General features: G+C 32.7%; 1 protein-coding gene across 2 annotated transcripts in view; it reads right to left on the reverse strand.

Moving 5' to 3' along the window:
* The window catches only part of LOC143256780 (protein bunched, class 1/class 3/D/E isoforms-like), a 37,392-nt gene extending 31,114 nt beyond the window's left edge, over positions 1 to 6,278 (reverse strand). For both annotated transcript variants that reach the window (XR_013031485.1, XM_076514441.1), the window contains exon 1: positions 5,841 to 6,278. Coding sequence is in view for 1 of the 2 variants with exons in the window: in XM_076514441.1 (XP_076370556.1) it covers positions 5,841 to 5,986 (146 nt within the window). In the remaining variant the exon portion in view is untranslated. The remainder of the gene's footprint in view (positions 1 to 5,840) is intronic.
* Positions 6,279 to 15,227: the final 8,949 nt, after the last annotated feature.

Genomic DNA, 15,227 nt, shown 5'->3' on the forward strand with positions numbered 1-15,227 from the left:
GTTTGAAGTAGTTAATGGCTGATTTAAAACACAAAATTGTTCCAGTTTGTTTGTTTGTTGAACTTCACTCCAAGCTACTCGAGGGCTACCAGCACTAACCGTCCCTAATTTAGCAATGATAGACTAGAGGGAAGGCAGCTAGTCATCACCATCCATCGTCAACTCTTGTGCTACTCTTTTATCAATGAACAGTGGAATTGACCGTGACTTATAACATCCCCATGGCTGAGAAAGCGAGCATGTTCGGTTACTGTTTTAAGTGCAAATCTGCTAAATGAGCTGTGCTCACAAGATTTCAAGTAATGTTCAAGTTAGACTAGATTTTAAGCTGAATAGAACAAGAAAAGCATTATTCGTGAATCTTGTAACACTAATGAAGTGCTACGTTTAAAAAAAATGACTTTACGTTATTTAGCAGTGCTATGAAGATTATTACCCTCGCTCAATAAAGAATGGCCAAACGGTATTGATTTTGCTCGTATATAGAGCATGTTTAAGTTTTTATTATAAGCAATTAAACCAGCAACTAAAGTCTTATCTGAAATTACCTCTAAGTAAGGATTTATCTATACATTTGCTATCGTTATTTACCGTTAGGTTAAAACAAAAAAAACTGTGGAATTAGTAGGAAAAAAACAACTATTTATTGATAAGTTAATGAAACGTATTTTCTTCTTTGGATTATCTTATCCTACGTTAAAACAAGCTCATCCATAGTACATTCAGTATCCACTGATTCGTTTGCTGCGTCTTTTTACTTATCTTATGAGTCCATTCCCAGATGATATTACAGGGGTTTTCCAAGTTAATCAGAAATTGTGCACCTGGCAAAATATTTATACAGTTGAAAATTCATCTACATATCTAAGTTCAAGTGAATAAATATTAAACAAAAATGTTTATAATGTTATAAAATTCCATTCCAGAGTTGATAAATAAGTGTATTTACTAGAATATTCTTCATTTCTTCTATCATTTGTTTCTAGACTTGTGTATATAAGAGGTCTAATAAGGTGACATGAAGTTAAAATATAATTGTGTAATTGCAAAGAAAAATCATTAGGAAAAGCTCAGTGATATTACTCGTCTCAGTTAGGAAAGAACTGGTTGAATATCAGGTAATGAGATCCTATAATGTGCTTGTAGCCATTATGTCTTTGATAAATGTGCCACTAGAAACAATTGACAGGGTGGTGGACATGTGGAATTAATAAAATAATACCAGTAATAATTTATACTGTGAAAAATTGAATTTCATAAAATTCATAAATACACATCTATGTAGATGGAGGAAGTTTGTTTCAGGATTTCTTTAATCGTAACTAATTTTGAAATTATAAATTAAAGGAAAGGCAGCTAGTCAGTAATACTCATCATTAGCTCTTAGAGTGCGCTTATGTCACTTCTGAATTGACATTGTACAATTATGTCCTGGATTTAAAATTAACAGTGATAACGACAGTATTTTGGTCAAAAATTATTGAATGTACGCTGTAAGTTTAATTTAACAGCAGCTTTCTGAGTAATTCGATCGTCTTGCTGGCATCCCAGTATCGAAACTGTTGACTACTAAGTTCACATTAGAGAGGACATTAACAGTTAATAAACATAGCCCTACTTCTTCTGCTGATATGCAAAATAATTTTTATAATACTAGGTATACTTCCGCATGATCCTCGAAATAGTTCTGTTTCAAAGGTAACTAAAATCAAAATTAAGAGTAACTTTTATTTCTTGTATTTCTTGTCTTTGCTGCGTTGTAGCCTACAGAGTACATAATTCTTCTCGTGATTCATGAGATGCACAAGTTTTCCTGACGTCATGAGAGTATAAATTGCAACTCTAAACGGTTCTTCTGATTCGTCATTTTAGTTCATATTGACTGACCGACAGACAACACACTGCTGTATAGTGGTGCGATTGGTTAAGACAGGTGACCAGGCAGATTCCCTTTAATATGAGAGTAGATCTGGTAAGAATTGCTAATTGTAATGTCGATTTTGGTGCTCTAAGAGTTGGCCCTGTATGAGAATATTAAGTACATTAAACGTGGGAAAATGTTTTACTAAATGACTGAGGATACTTATAATCAATGAATCAACACGTTTGTGTCATATGGGGGTTAAAAGAAGCCATCGCAGGTTATATGAACGTTCGAGAAATCTGCCAGGTAAAATATTTGAATACCCATTATCACAGTAGACACCAGAGACCAAGACTTATGAACTGGTATAGACGTTAAAACGATTAAAACGGATATTTTATTTAATTTTTTACACAGAAAGTGAGACCATATTTTCAACACAGTTTGTTTGTTTATAGTTAAGCACGAAGCTACACAATGGCCTATCTGTGCTCTGCCCACCACGGGTATTTAAACCCGGTTTCTGCCCTGTAAGTTTACAGATATACCACTGAGCTACTGGGGGGACAATACAGTTGCACACTGCTATTACAGCACATGGCTGACAAGTTTTGATCGTCCATGCATACAGCACATTCAAAGTTTTTAAAGACGCGCATAAGCACAATTTATTTTGGGCGGTTAAGTTATTATTACAAATATCCATCATTTACTTAGAATGTTGCTCCAAATGTTCAACATTATCTTATTACATAAACATTCAATTAATCTTTCACAAAACAAATCACAAAAACTGACCAAATAACACTCCAATTCTTAATAAAATAATAGAATTTGCAGACTCGAGAGTAAAGTATTACTAGACAAAAACTATTCACCACTTTATTCTTTCAAAAGTAGGTGGTGTAAAATTCTTGAAAAACCTTATTATTTTACCACCTTTCATTGCAAATTAAACAACTTTCTGACTCAAAAATGAGCCACATATACGGTGTGATAAAGTTCTGGATTAGACTTGAACTGAGAACACTTAGCCGATAACATATTTATATAGAAATTTTATTATGCACACTTAAATGGCGAAGAAAATTTCATTCGAAAATCCTTATATGTACTTGAAGATTCTAATCTTAGGATTTATCGATAACCATTGACAAAACAACTCCAATACAAAGAAAATAGAAATTAAATCGATGTTTTTTCAGTAAATACCAGAAGAGGTTATTCTGCTTTCCAAAGTGATTGGTTTATTTTTATAATTTCATGCGAAATATTAACTGCTCTTACGAAGCTTTAACATAATTAGAACTGTGTTTTGCACCTGTTATTATTTCCATGAAAAAATTATTGTGCAGATAATATACAGTATATTAGTACAGTCATTAAAGTATTTAAGGCAACAACTCCGAAAAGGAAAAACGATTTTAAATTACCAATACAAAACTAAAAATCAAAATCCGAAAAGAACAATTTTAAGACATTTAAGTAAAACTATAAAACTGCTTAAAATAAACACGGATTAAAAAAAATAAACATCGAAAAACAAAATTCCCACATATACTGTTTCTTCGAGTGTTACAATTTCACCTTTAGGAAACTGATAAGCGATGCTTAACTTAAGGTAACATTACACAAGATAATTAAAAACAATCATTTAATCTCAACGGACCTAAAAGTTAGGTAAATGCAATATAAGAGCATTGATAAGAATTTCGTAATGCTTATTTCTTACTGACACTCGAAATCATACTATGGTGAAACGTTACTACCGTTTAAAAATAATTCATCAATTACGATTAGAATCATTAAATGCAATAAAAATATTCTCGTCTTCTACTTGCGTATACATCGGTAATACACATGTAGAAAAGGCTTAAAATAACGTGTTTGTTTGGGGTTTAATACGCTAAAAATCCTGAAAACATTAGTAGAAATTTTAATTAATTCTAATAATTAAAATGACAAAAATTCGAGTGCACATACTAAAAAATTTTATCTTACCTTGATAAAATCTGTGTATTAAAGTACTACTGAAACAAACGATTAAACTGGTTAATTGTACCATATACAACGTGGAAAGTCAACGTTAAACCGGATTCGAGGTGTTTCCCGCACTATGATGCTCAACGACAGATTCACGTCATTTATAATCTCACAAATCTATGGATTACAACTTCCTGTTGTGAAATTCATGTTTCAAGCAGATGGTATAGCTTCTTATGTAATGCTGATCAAAACTGCCGGAACCGTAGCTCTTAGTTACTCTCTCCCCCAAGAAAAAAGTATTATAATCCCATAGATTGAAAAGAGATGGTGAGCAAGATAAATATCCTCTCCAAGACACTAAAATCCACCTTCATTTAATTTTTGTTCAATAATTATATCATTATAAATTGCATTTTTAAAATAAAAACAAAGAATTAAAACTCACAGATCCTTTTTCGATATAATTCATAGTGTTGTTAGAGAAAGTCCAGGGTCTAGTGGGCACAATCAGAGGGCACATTACTTTACCCTGTTATTTGGTAGGTAGCAGTATGCAAAAACAGTGGTCTCTAATTAAAAGTTAAATGATCAGAAGTCATATATAGATAAATATGGTACCATGTGCACGCTTCATATCTGAATAAAACAGACCAATACTATATCAAAACGTGTAGTATGTTTCCCCAAAAAAATAAATGACTTCATTGTGCTTGTTATACGTTCCCCTCAAAATAAATCATTTCAATGTACATGTTGTAGTATGTTTCCACAAAGATAACTCACTTCAACATGCATATTGTAGTATGTTCCCATAAAAATAGCTCACTTCAATATACACATTGAAGTAAACGCACAAAAATATATCGCTTAATCATGCTTATAAATAATTTTTGTCAAGTTATTTTTCTAACCAGCATTATACCTGAGTAAGACTGGAAAATTTGAATATTCGATTCTTATTATAAAGGTAGATTTAAAACCATAAATTAACTGATTTTTACATATAATTAATCTATTTTGGTCTGTAAAACAGTTCGAAGAAAATTAACAAATTATAAACGTCTACCTTTTTAGGTTTATACTATATATAATACACTACAGTTGATTCGAAAATCGAACTGATTCTTTAGCAGAAAAGTTCAAAATTCATGTTTTGGCTGAAAAGCGAAGAGCTCAACCCCGAAAAAAAGCGCCTTTCAAATGTTATCAAAACTAGGTAATTAATCCCACAGAGTGTGTAAGTGCGACATTAAACAACATTTAAATTAGCGTATCATAAGACGGTTTATTTAAAATTTAATAACTTTCTGAACATTCAACAAAAAAATTGTAAAATAACAGAATATATTAAGAGAAATATATTCAAAAAGGTACCAAGTTAAAAATTCCAACCGTATCGACCAACTCAGCTTGCTTTCATGCTTTAGAGTTCAGAATAATTTCGAAAATGAACTTCAGAGGTCACCTCTCTGCTCCCAAACATACACACACACACAACTTTTGACTCCCCCCCAAAAAACATTAAGAAATTGTTTTTCGAAAATGAGGGTGGAGTTAATTTTTAAATCGCTTTTATCAATGAATGTAAGCTTAATTACAAATTACATATACATGGGCCTCCCGCTAGTACAGCGGTGAGTCTACTGATTTACAACGCTACAATCAGGGGTTCAATTCCTCTCGGTGGGCTCAGCAAATAGCCCGATGTGGCTTCGCCACAAGAAAACACATATACATGGATTCTTACAGATCGTTCCACTCTTCCATCATCTTATACCTTTCACCAAAACAAATGCGATTACAATTCCGGTTTGAGATTTTAGCATCACAATTTTCTCTCTTAAACATTACACCGTGTATTCTTTTCATAGAAGTTTATTCTTCATGGCTGTATCATAATATTTCGATGTAAGTTATTTATAGACGGATTGTTATGAAACGCATATATTATCCATATTTACAGTAGTACATATATATATGTTTGCCTTACCCAATAAAATCCCTTATAAAATAGTACACGGATAGAAGATTTTCATCGGACAAGTTTAAACGCGGCATTTGTTGGTTAGCGGTGTCGACTTGCTGACTGTTGTCTGCCAGACTAAACTGGACTACGGTACTCATAGCGGTCAACATCCAAATGTACGAAGCAACCACGGTGAGCAATGCTGACAGGCCCAATAGATGGCAGTTGTTTCACGCGCTGCAGCTCAGTCGTTTGGTGATACTAAGGGGTAAAATGTCCGGCACGATTAACAGTATTAACATGGAAGCATTCACTAGGAGTTAAAATATTCAGTCTTATTATGCACCATTCCTTGAAAGAAAATGATACTCGCAAGAGTGTAGTCTTTCAAATCGTTAAAGTATTTTATGTGTGTATCGAAAAGTACTAACACGACGCTCCTACCCGTTCTACGTAACTGGCCTTTGTCGTGATGACATCATCACAACGCGAGCAGAATAGGTTTCCCGAGCACTCCATGTTGAGAAATATGTCTGCTATATGTAGGAACAGCCTGTAAGACTGGCTGATTAACAATGTGAAATTATTTTATGTTACATACACATTATTATAAGATATTTATACATTATTGTTATTTACTGATAACTATATCAGTTATGGAAGAATGAGTTGTTTAACTAATAGATTTCTCATTTAAATGAAAACAGTTTTTATTAAATTTCTGTACACTCAGAAACACAATACATAAATTAAAACTAATATTGTTAACATAGCGATCAAGTATTTATGAGTCATTGCATCTCAGTGAAATTGATAATTATTAATATCTGTAATGCGTACATTCTGGCAGTAAAGTTACCGAAAACAAGAGAAAATATTCAATAGCTGCGGCTGTAATTAAATCTCAAATCAATGAAAAGAGGGAGCTACGAGTATAAAGTTTGTACTAAAAAAAAACACCCCAAGAAACTCCATTTTATGAGGCGCTAATGCTGCGGCTAAAAGCGAAAGTTACTCTTTAGAATAAACATGCTCGCCCTCCCAGCCGTGGGGGCGTTATAATGTGACGGTCAATCCCACTATTCGTTGGTAAAAGAGTAGCCCAAGAGTTGGCGGTGGGTGGTGATGACAAGCTGCCTTCCCTCTAGTCTTACACTGCTAAATTAGGGACGGCTAGCACAGATAGCCCTCGAGTAGCTTTGTGCGAAATTCCAAAACAAACAAACAAACAAACAAAATACTCTTTAGAAAATAATTTAAAAAAAATTAATACGCCAATATTTTGTCATTCCGTTTCATCAGGGCTAGAATTTCACACCACTAGCCTTGGTGAAGTTGCAATGGCGAAACGTTGAATGAATTATCTGGAAATAAAAGTGTGTGTTTTCTTACAGCAAAGACACATTGGGCTATCTGCTGGGCCCACCAACGGGTTTGGAACCGCTGATTTTAGGTTTGTAAATCCGTAGACATACCGCTGTACTAGCGGGGACGAAATGAAAGGTCTTTCCCCTACATTTTTGCCAAAGTATTATCAGTCTTGTGATCCAATATTTTCACATAAAACCGACCTACGAATCAAACCATATTTATCGACTTTATAAATATACGTATATATCCTGTGACTGATGCAATAGACCTTTTAAATAAGTAATGATCAAACGCCGCTTCAAATATAAATATATAAATTTTCGACAATAAAGTCAAACAAAAAGCTGCTTTAATGGAAAAAATGTTTCTATGAAGTCGCTTTTACTCAATATTCAGACATTTGGTTTAGTTATTTAAAAATTTCACGTTTGAACTCGGACGAAAGATATATCATTTCAGAATTTGTACTTTTGTATAAAATAATGGTAACTTAAACACTGTCGTCTACTATTAAAATAAATCAGCAGATAGCCAGAGGTGACTTTGCTACAAGAAAAATGCACACACATTAAAATAAATGCAACGAAACACGTCCTTCTTACATTATACTTAGTCCATTACGTATGTGTTGAAATCCTTCACACTTAATTGGTTTGCTCGGTTACCTTAACTTTTGCTATAGAAACTGGTTGTGTATGTAGGTTATTTTGTTTCAGAAATTTACCTAAAATGTGAGATAAAAATGCCCTTGGAATTGCGCAACTTTCTACTTCTTAGAGGCACAAGTACCTAATCAGTTCAATAAATCAATTATCACTCACTACTGGCTCGAACGTATCAACCGAGTTCGTGATCCCAAATTGCCAAATAGTTTCCATACTATAATTTCTAACATGTTTTGTATATTTTCAGAAACTTTTGCAAGCTTTTAGCGTACATTAAGAGTATTTTGTAGACATAAAATAAGAATTTTGAATAAAGCATTTCCTCTTAAAATATATGCATGAATATTTAGAGTCAAAGTGTTGACTGCTTTGAGTGTGATGTGATTTTCATGTTAAGATTAAAGATACTTTGCGTCGTCTGAAAATTCTCAAATTTCATTTTTTAAAATCTAAAAAGTTCTAAGTAACTTTAAAACATTTTTCAGTGTGACTTTATTTTTTATTTGTTATTTTCTGTACCCTAACTCTTTAAGAAGTTGGTCAATATGAACGACCTCGTACCCACAAAAAGAGAGAAAAAAATATTTAAATTATCATTTTAGAATGAATTCAAATTGTAACGTGAAACCACATTTAATAATTCTTAATATCTTTAAAATTACAACACTATATATTTATTTCTGTTTAACTAACTAACTTAACATAATATTTCATTCGATATATTAAAACTTTGATTTTATATTGGTTATAAATAATACAGCATTAAACGTCAGAGAGAAATACTGGCACATTCTGAAAAGAAAGGATGTGATTTCCTAGTTTATGCCTCTGTAACCAAATAAGATTGATAGTTATAAAAAATATATTTTGTCTGAACGATGGCATTATTATAGTAAGCAATTTACGTTATTTTTTTATTTTGGGAGGTATGATAAATATATTAGAGAAGATGAGAAGCCTAAATAACTGATGTCAAAATTCCCACTCTATGAAGAATTGAAAATTTTCTTTTTAACATTAACTTATAAAATTAAGAACTGAAAACGTATGTAATATTAAAACATGCATAATTAGCTACATTTTTTATGGCAGCTGTACGCGTTACAGCAAAGTTTAAATGTAACTTTGTAAAACCTCCTGATAGGGCCATAAAATGATACCTGTATAGAAAGCCATTACTTTCCATCAAATATGGTATGCAATTAGCATCTAATGAGAGAAAGAAAAAAAGGAGAAACATTATTTAACATTATCTTTATACAATTTTGCTTCCATAACGGCTATTCTCAGTTAGTATAAGTATATACTGTACCTCTTACAAGTTATGCTCAGTTTTATGCCTTGCCATCGATATTAACTTTTTTATTATACACAACTACTGAAAAACATATTAATAATGATAAAACATGTAAATAATCTTTATGTTGTTTATACTTATAAGTAAATTTATTACATTTGAAAAATGGTAATATATGTGAAATTATTAAAAATTAGATTAATGATAATGTCTCAAAAACTGAATATGAGAAACGTTTTTTTTTTTTTTAAATGTCGTATCAAAAGCGTTTTAGTATTTCGTTTGTAGTCTACAAATTAAACTTCTTAATGCATTACATTCATCAAAATGATTACTTTTTAAAAAGGGATATCTTTTATTTTAACGAGTATTGTTTCTTCCTTATTGTCCCCCCAGTGGCACAGCGGTATGTCTTTGGACTTACAATGCTATAAACCAAGCTTAGATACCCGTAGTAGACAGAGAACAGATATCCCATTATGTACCTTTGTGCTTAATTATAAACAAATCTTCAAAATCTTCTTCTTCATTATTGGAAACAGATATTATTTTGTTTTCGAATATTCACTCAATGCTACTAAAGAACAATCTGCACTAGTCGATTTTAATTTTTTTACCTGATAGATCACAAGGATGACAGCTAGTCAACTGTACTTACCACCAACTATTCTTTGTACTAATAGTAGCATTTGTCTGTCACCCTTATAACGCACCCACAGCCATCAAATAACAGACCTGCTCCTGGTTTGTTTGCTATTAACCCCAAAGTTGCATAATGAGCTATCTGTGCTGTGCTCATCACGGGTATTAAACCCTGACTTTTAACGTTATAAGTCCTTAGACTTACCACTGAGCTACCAAAGATGGGATCAACCCACTGGAACAGGAAGAAGGGCTGACTGATTTACCAGTTTTTCTGAATGATGAATGAAGTTAAAATAAGTAAAAATAAATAGTAACAGTAAATTCATATTAAAATTAATATATAATATTAAGTTAATCATCCTTACCCTAATTTGTAAATAACTCATGAAATTCATAGAAATTAAACTTCACCAACGTGATATACTTCACATAATAAGTTGCTTATAATGAAATTGATAAGATAAATAACGTCTGAACAACTTCTGCGTCTGTACTATTCCACCTAGTCTGATGAAACTTATTATTGGACAAAAGGCCTCATTGGCAGAGGATATAACAGACATAGTGAGTTTGACATGTTGTAACATATTTTCCTTTGTTTCCACAGCTCTTGTTAGAATTGAAGCTAAGTTCTATTTCAATTAAGCAGTATTAAGGCAACCTGTTTAGCTCTCAAAGTTACTGAAACTGTTCATTCAAGTCGGTAAATATATTTCAGACCAAGAAAACATGGCGTTATTTATATACAAGTAACAATAATGCCATTCTTCTCAGGATTAAGAAACACTTCTGTGACTAACGATCACTCTCACTTCAAATAAGGGATGTTATACTGTTCGAGCATCACTCGACTTGCCAGTGCAAACGATCACAGTAATCTTCTATACATTGTGGTCGACATCACACCAATCCTTCAAATGAGAAAGCTTACGTGACACCCTTGTAGACTGACCTAATTTATTTAGTAAATAAAGCGAGATGAACTTAACGGCTTCCTTGACTGATATACTTTACCCAAAATGTATAAAAAATTTGCAAATTTTATATATCAATTAAAGGGGTAGGTAAAGCATACTATGCCTGCATACCACAAAGATATCAATCCACCAGATTTTCATGGTAAAATCAGTAACAAAGAACAATATCTTATGTCCAAGTAAGTGTCAAACAAAGAGAATATTAATGCAAAATGTTGTTATGAAAAACCTGTATAGACTCACAAGAGTATTACACTTTTAAAAACTTTTAGGTTCGTTTAATAGGAAAGACAAACTTTCAGCTTACGAACTGAAAACTGAATAGTTGGTGAAACTTTGAAAAACCTGTTACAGACTTTAAAATATGATAAAATTGAAAATCACATTTATGTTAGACTGCATGTGCTTTTTCGATAATTCTTACTTAACAAATAACGTGAAATACTACTATGAAATGATATATCAAAATAACACCCCATTTTCAGGTTACTTATAATTTGTTCACTACAAAGCAAAAGTAAAGAAAGTGTTGAAATAGATGTAGGAAAAATAATTGCCAAACTACGGATAATATGTAAAGAGAAATAGGATTAACTTCTAGTACAATATTCATCACTTTTATCAGACTTAGGTTATAATTTTTAACTTTTCAATATAACCTATTATATATGTTTTTTTACATTCTTTACCTAATTCTGACTGAAGTATAGTAAACAAAATTGCTGAAAATTTATGCTTTTGATGAGGCATCGAGACAAATAGTCCTCGCGTAGCTTTGCGCGAAGTTAGACTCGGCATCATCAGGTAGTTAAAACGCTCGATTTCGAAATCCGAGGGTCGCGGGTTTGAATCTCCGTCACACCAAACATGCCCGCCTTTTCAGCCGTGGGGGCGTTATAGTGTAACGGTCAATCCCGGTATTCGATGGTAAAAGAGTAGCCCAAGAGTTAGCGGTAGGTGGTGATTAGAAGCTGCCTTCCCTTTAATCTTACACTGCTAAATTAGGGACGGTTAGCGCAGATAGCCCTCGTGTAGCTTCGCGTGAAATTAAAAAAAAACAAACTGATGCTGAAAGTAAAAGAAACGCAGATAAACCCATGTTGACTTGGTGCCTTACAATGAATCATAGGATAATATATACATCTTATTATATGTTGCTAAACTGTTCCAATAAACTTTTTCTTACACAACTTGTAGTCATTTTTCTGTGCCATTTTTTTCACTTACCTGATTTTATATAAGTAGAGTGTAAAAAATGAAAAAAAAAGTTTTGAATTAAGTTAGAAGTTTCTTGACAAATTTAGCATCAACACCAACTTTTATAACTTCCATGGAATGACCGAGATTTCATATATACAAATATCTCAATACTTTAAATTCAATAATATCATACCCAGCCCGTACTTAGCAATGTTAATATTAATTCTTGAGACAGTTATAGTATCGTAAAGTACGATAAAACATAACAGTACAGGAACACAAGAGCTCATACAGCTCAGTGGAATACGAGTATTCTCATATCATTACATTGTAAACTAGGGTTCCAGTAATTCATACATGTACGTTCTTTAAAGCCGTAATTATTCCCAGTAGTACACTGTTCTATTATCTTTTAACGTGCATGTTAACTTCTCAATGTTTTTAATAACATGGAGAAAATTCTAACTATAGACCTATAAAACACAAGGGCTTCAAAAGTATATTTAACAAACGTTTCAAATTTAAGAAAAAAGAAATACCTTCAGGTGTTAAAAGCACTCCAAACAACAATGCTATTAACTTTATAATGTGAACTCCGATGTTTTTTTTTGGAATTTTTTGCAGTATCAATGGTTTTATTTTTAATTGCAGGCCCGACATGGCCAAGTCTATTAAGGCGTTCGACTCGTAATCTGAGGGTCGCGGTTTCGAATCCCGGTCGCAACAAATATGCTCGCCCTTTCAGCCGTGGGGGCGTTATAATGTGACGGTCAATCTCACTATTCATTGGTAAAAGAGTGGGTAGTGATGACTAGCTGCCTTCCCTTTAGTCTCATACTGCTAAATTAGGAACGGCTAGCGCAGATAACCCTCGAGTAGCTTTGCGCGAAATTCAAAATAACTAAATAAAATAACTACTTTTTAGTTGCACAGTGCTGCTTGTTGTACAATGTATATGATCATGTTTCATGTTGTAACAAAACATTTATATCCGATAAGTCCTTATCCTCCCCTCCAGAAATAAGGTTATTCGAACACAATTTGGTTAGCGACTTTTTATTCCAATAACAAAACCAGACTAGTAATAAGTAAAATCGTGACACTATTCGCTAAACGCACCTTTTCCAGACAAAACAGTTTTAAGTTTCTAAAAGTGAGACATGCTATGCCAGTTAGAAATGCACATTATAAAAAGGCTTTGGATTTATAAATAATTGTATATAAGAAAGATTGTTCTAATAAAAAAAATCTTCTTCCATTCCATGAAACGTGATTGTAAATTTTCAGATCGCCCTCTTTAGATGAAAAAGTTTTCCGGCCCAAGACAGTTGTTTGTTAATCAACTACAGTTTTAGTATGCTGTATCTTTAACTTTCATTAAACCTCTAGAATTTTAAGTAGCCTATGAAAAAGAAAAATATTGTACCAAACAAACCTTGAACTAACAATTTTATGACAACTCTGTGTTCAAAAATACCTGCACACAAAATATACGATTTATAGGAAGTGTAAATTACTAAAGGTCTATCTGCAACCGGTAAAATATTTGTGATAGTTTTAATGCTCTTCTCTTGAATTTTTTTCTTTTTCTATTATTTTCTCGCACTACGTTTAAGTTGCGCTTTCTTTCCAACACGAGTTAGATCGGTAAGTCCTGGTCTAATTGCAAAAACAAATTTACGCAGTCAGACAAACAAAGTTACGTAGACGTAATTTTATTTAGTAAACCTACACACAAAATAAACAATAAAGCAAAGGAATGGTAATTATAATATGGTGTTTATAGCAGTTTATGGAGCGAACCGAAGCAACATTAGTGCAAAGTAATAAAGTAAATGTTGTTGTTATGAAAGCAAACTTAGCTGTGTATGCAAAAACGTCTGAATGTGTGTCCAAGAAAAGTTATAAGCATATGGTTTTGAATCAACTGTGCATGCGTATTTTACATCTAAATAAGTCGAGATAGTTCACATAAATTTTATTTAATGTAATGTTTAATTTTTAGGAACTTACACGCGGGTTACGTGTTATTTCAGTAAAATACTTTGCAAATAAAAAAAACACTAAAATTTAAATCAAAGCCGATCGTTGTGTGACGACAACGACATTATGCATTCATGTAGGATGCTCGTTTCATTGAAAAGTTTGACTGAAAAACAAAAAAAACAAACAAACAGATAAGTTGGTTCTAAATTGAAAATTCAATATGCATTCCAGATTCCTGGAACAAAGGTCTTGTTAACGATATGAAATTTGTCAGGTGGACAAACGCAGGCATATTATGTCCACATATTTAAAATATTGTTTTACAATATCTATTTAAAACTTGGGTTGAGTCATTTGTTTAAGTGTTATGGGTAATTATAAGTTTAAAAATATCCGAACAATGTTAATCTCATTCTAAAGGCATTTCCTCCTTTCCCGTGAAACACATATGTCTTCAGTAACAGTGACTCTTGCGAAATAGAAGAGCAGTGTATGATAATTTAGTTTATGTATCGTTTCACCACAGAACACTAATATAAGATTAAAAGTAGCATCTATTACACATTTTTAAACGTACTGCACACAAACGGAACAGGTGACAACTTATCCTGAGAAACTTAGAACTCATGAAATACCAGTGTGTGAGTGATTTCTGCCTTATGTAACCATCGTTACTTAAAATATTACGATACAGCTTTTGACTAGGTGTCTAAACTTTCACAACATTCTCACCAGAACAAAACAAGTTTTCATTAAGTAGACAAAGTCAAAATATTTGATCAATGGAAAATGTTAACATTAATGTTTAAGCTTACTAAACAGATATTTTTCCTGTATTACATGAACCCGGCATTGCCAGGTGGTTAGGGCGATTGACTCGTAATCAGAGGATTGCGAGTTCGATTTCCAGTCACACAAAACATGCTTACCCTTTTCAGCCTTGGGGAAGTAACAATGTAACGCTCAATACTATTATTCGTTGGTAAAAAGAGTAGCCCGAGAGATGGCGGTGGGTGGTAATGACCAGTTGCTTTTCCCCTTGTCTCACCCTGCTCAATTAGGGACAGCTAGCATAGATTGCTCTTGTATAGATTTGCGCGATATTAAAAAACAAACGAACTAAATCTTGACCTGTAAGTTTTTAAAAAATAGCTACTTTCTTGTATGTTCTTTGCTTTTCTGTTAATTAAAATTAAAGCGAAGAAGTAACTCGTGAAATTGCTATGGAGGATTACCTACAGCACTCAGAAACTGCGAACTAGTTCATTTC

This window comes from Tachypleus tridentatus, chromosome 7 (genome assembly GCF_004210375.1).
Source record: "Tachypleus tridentatus isolate NWPU-2018 chromosome 7, ASM421037v1, whole genome shotgun sequence".
NCBI classification, from domain to species: Eukaryota; Metazoa; Arthropoda; class Merostomata; order Xiphosura; family Limulidae; genus Tachypleus; species Tachypleus tridentatus.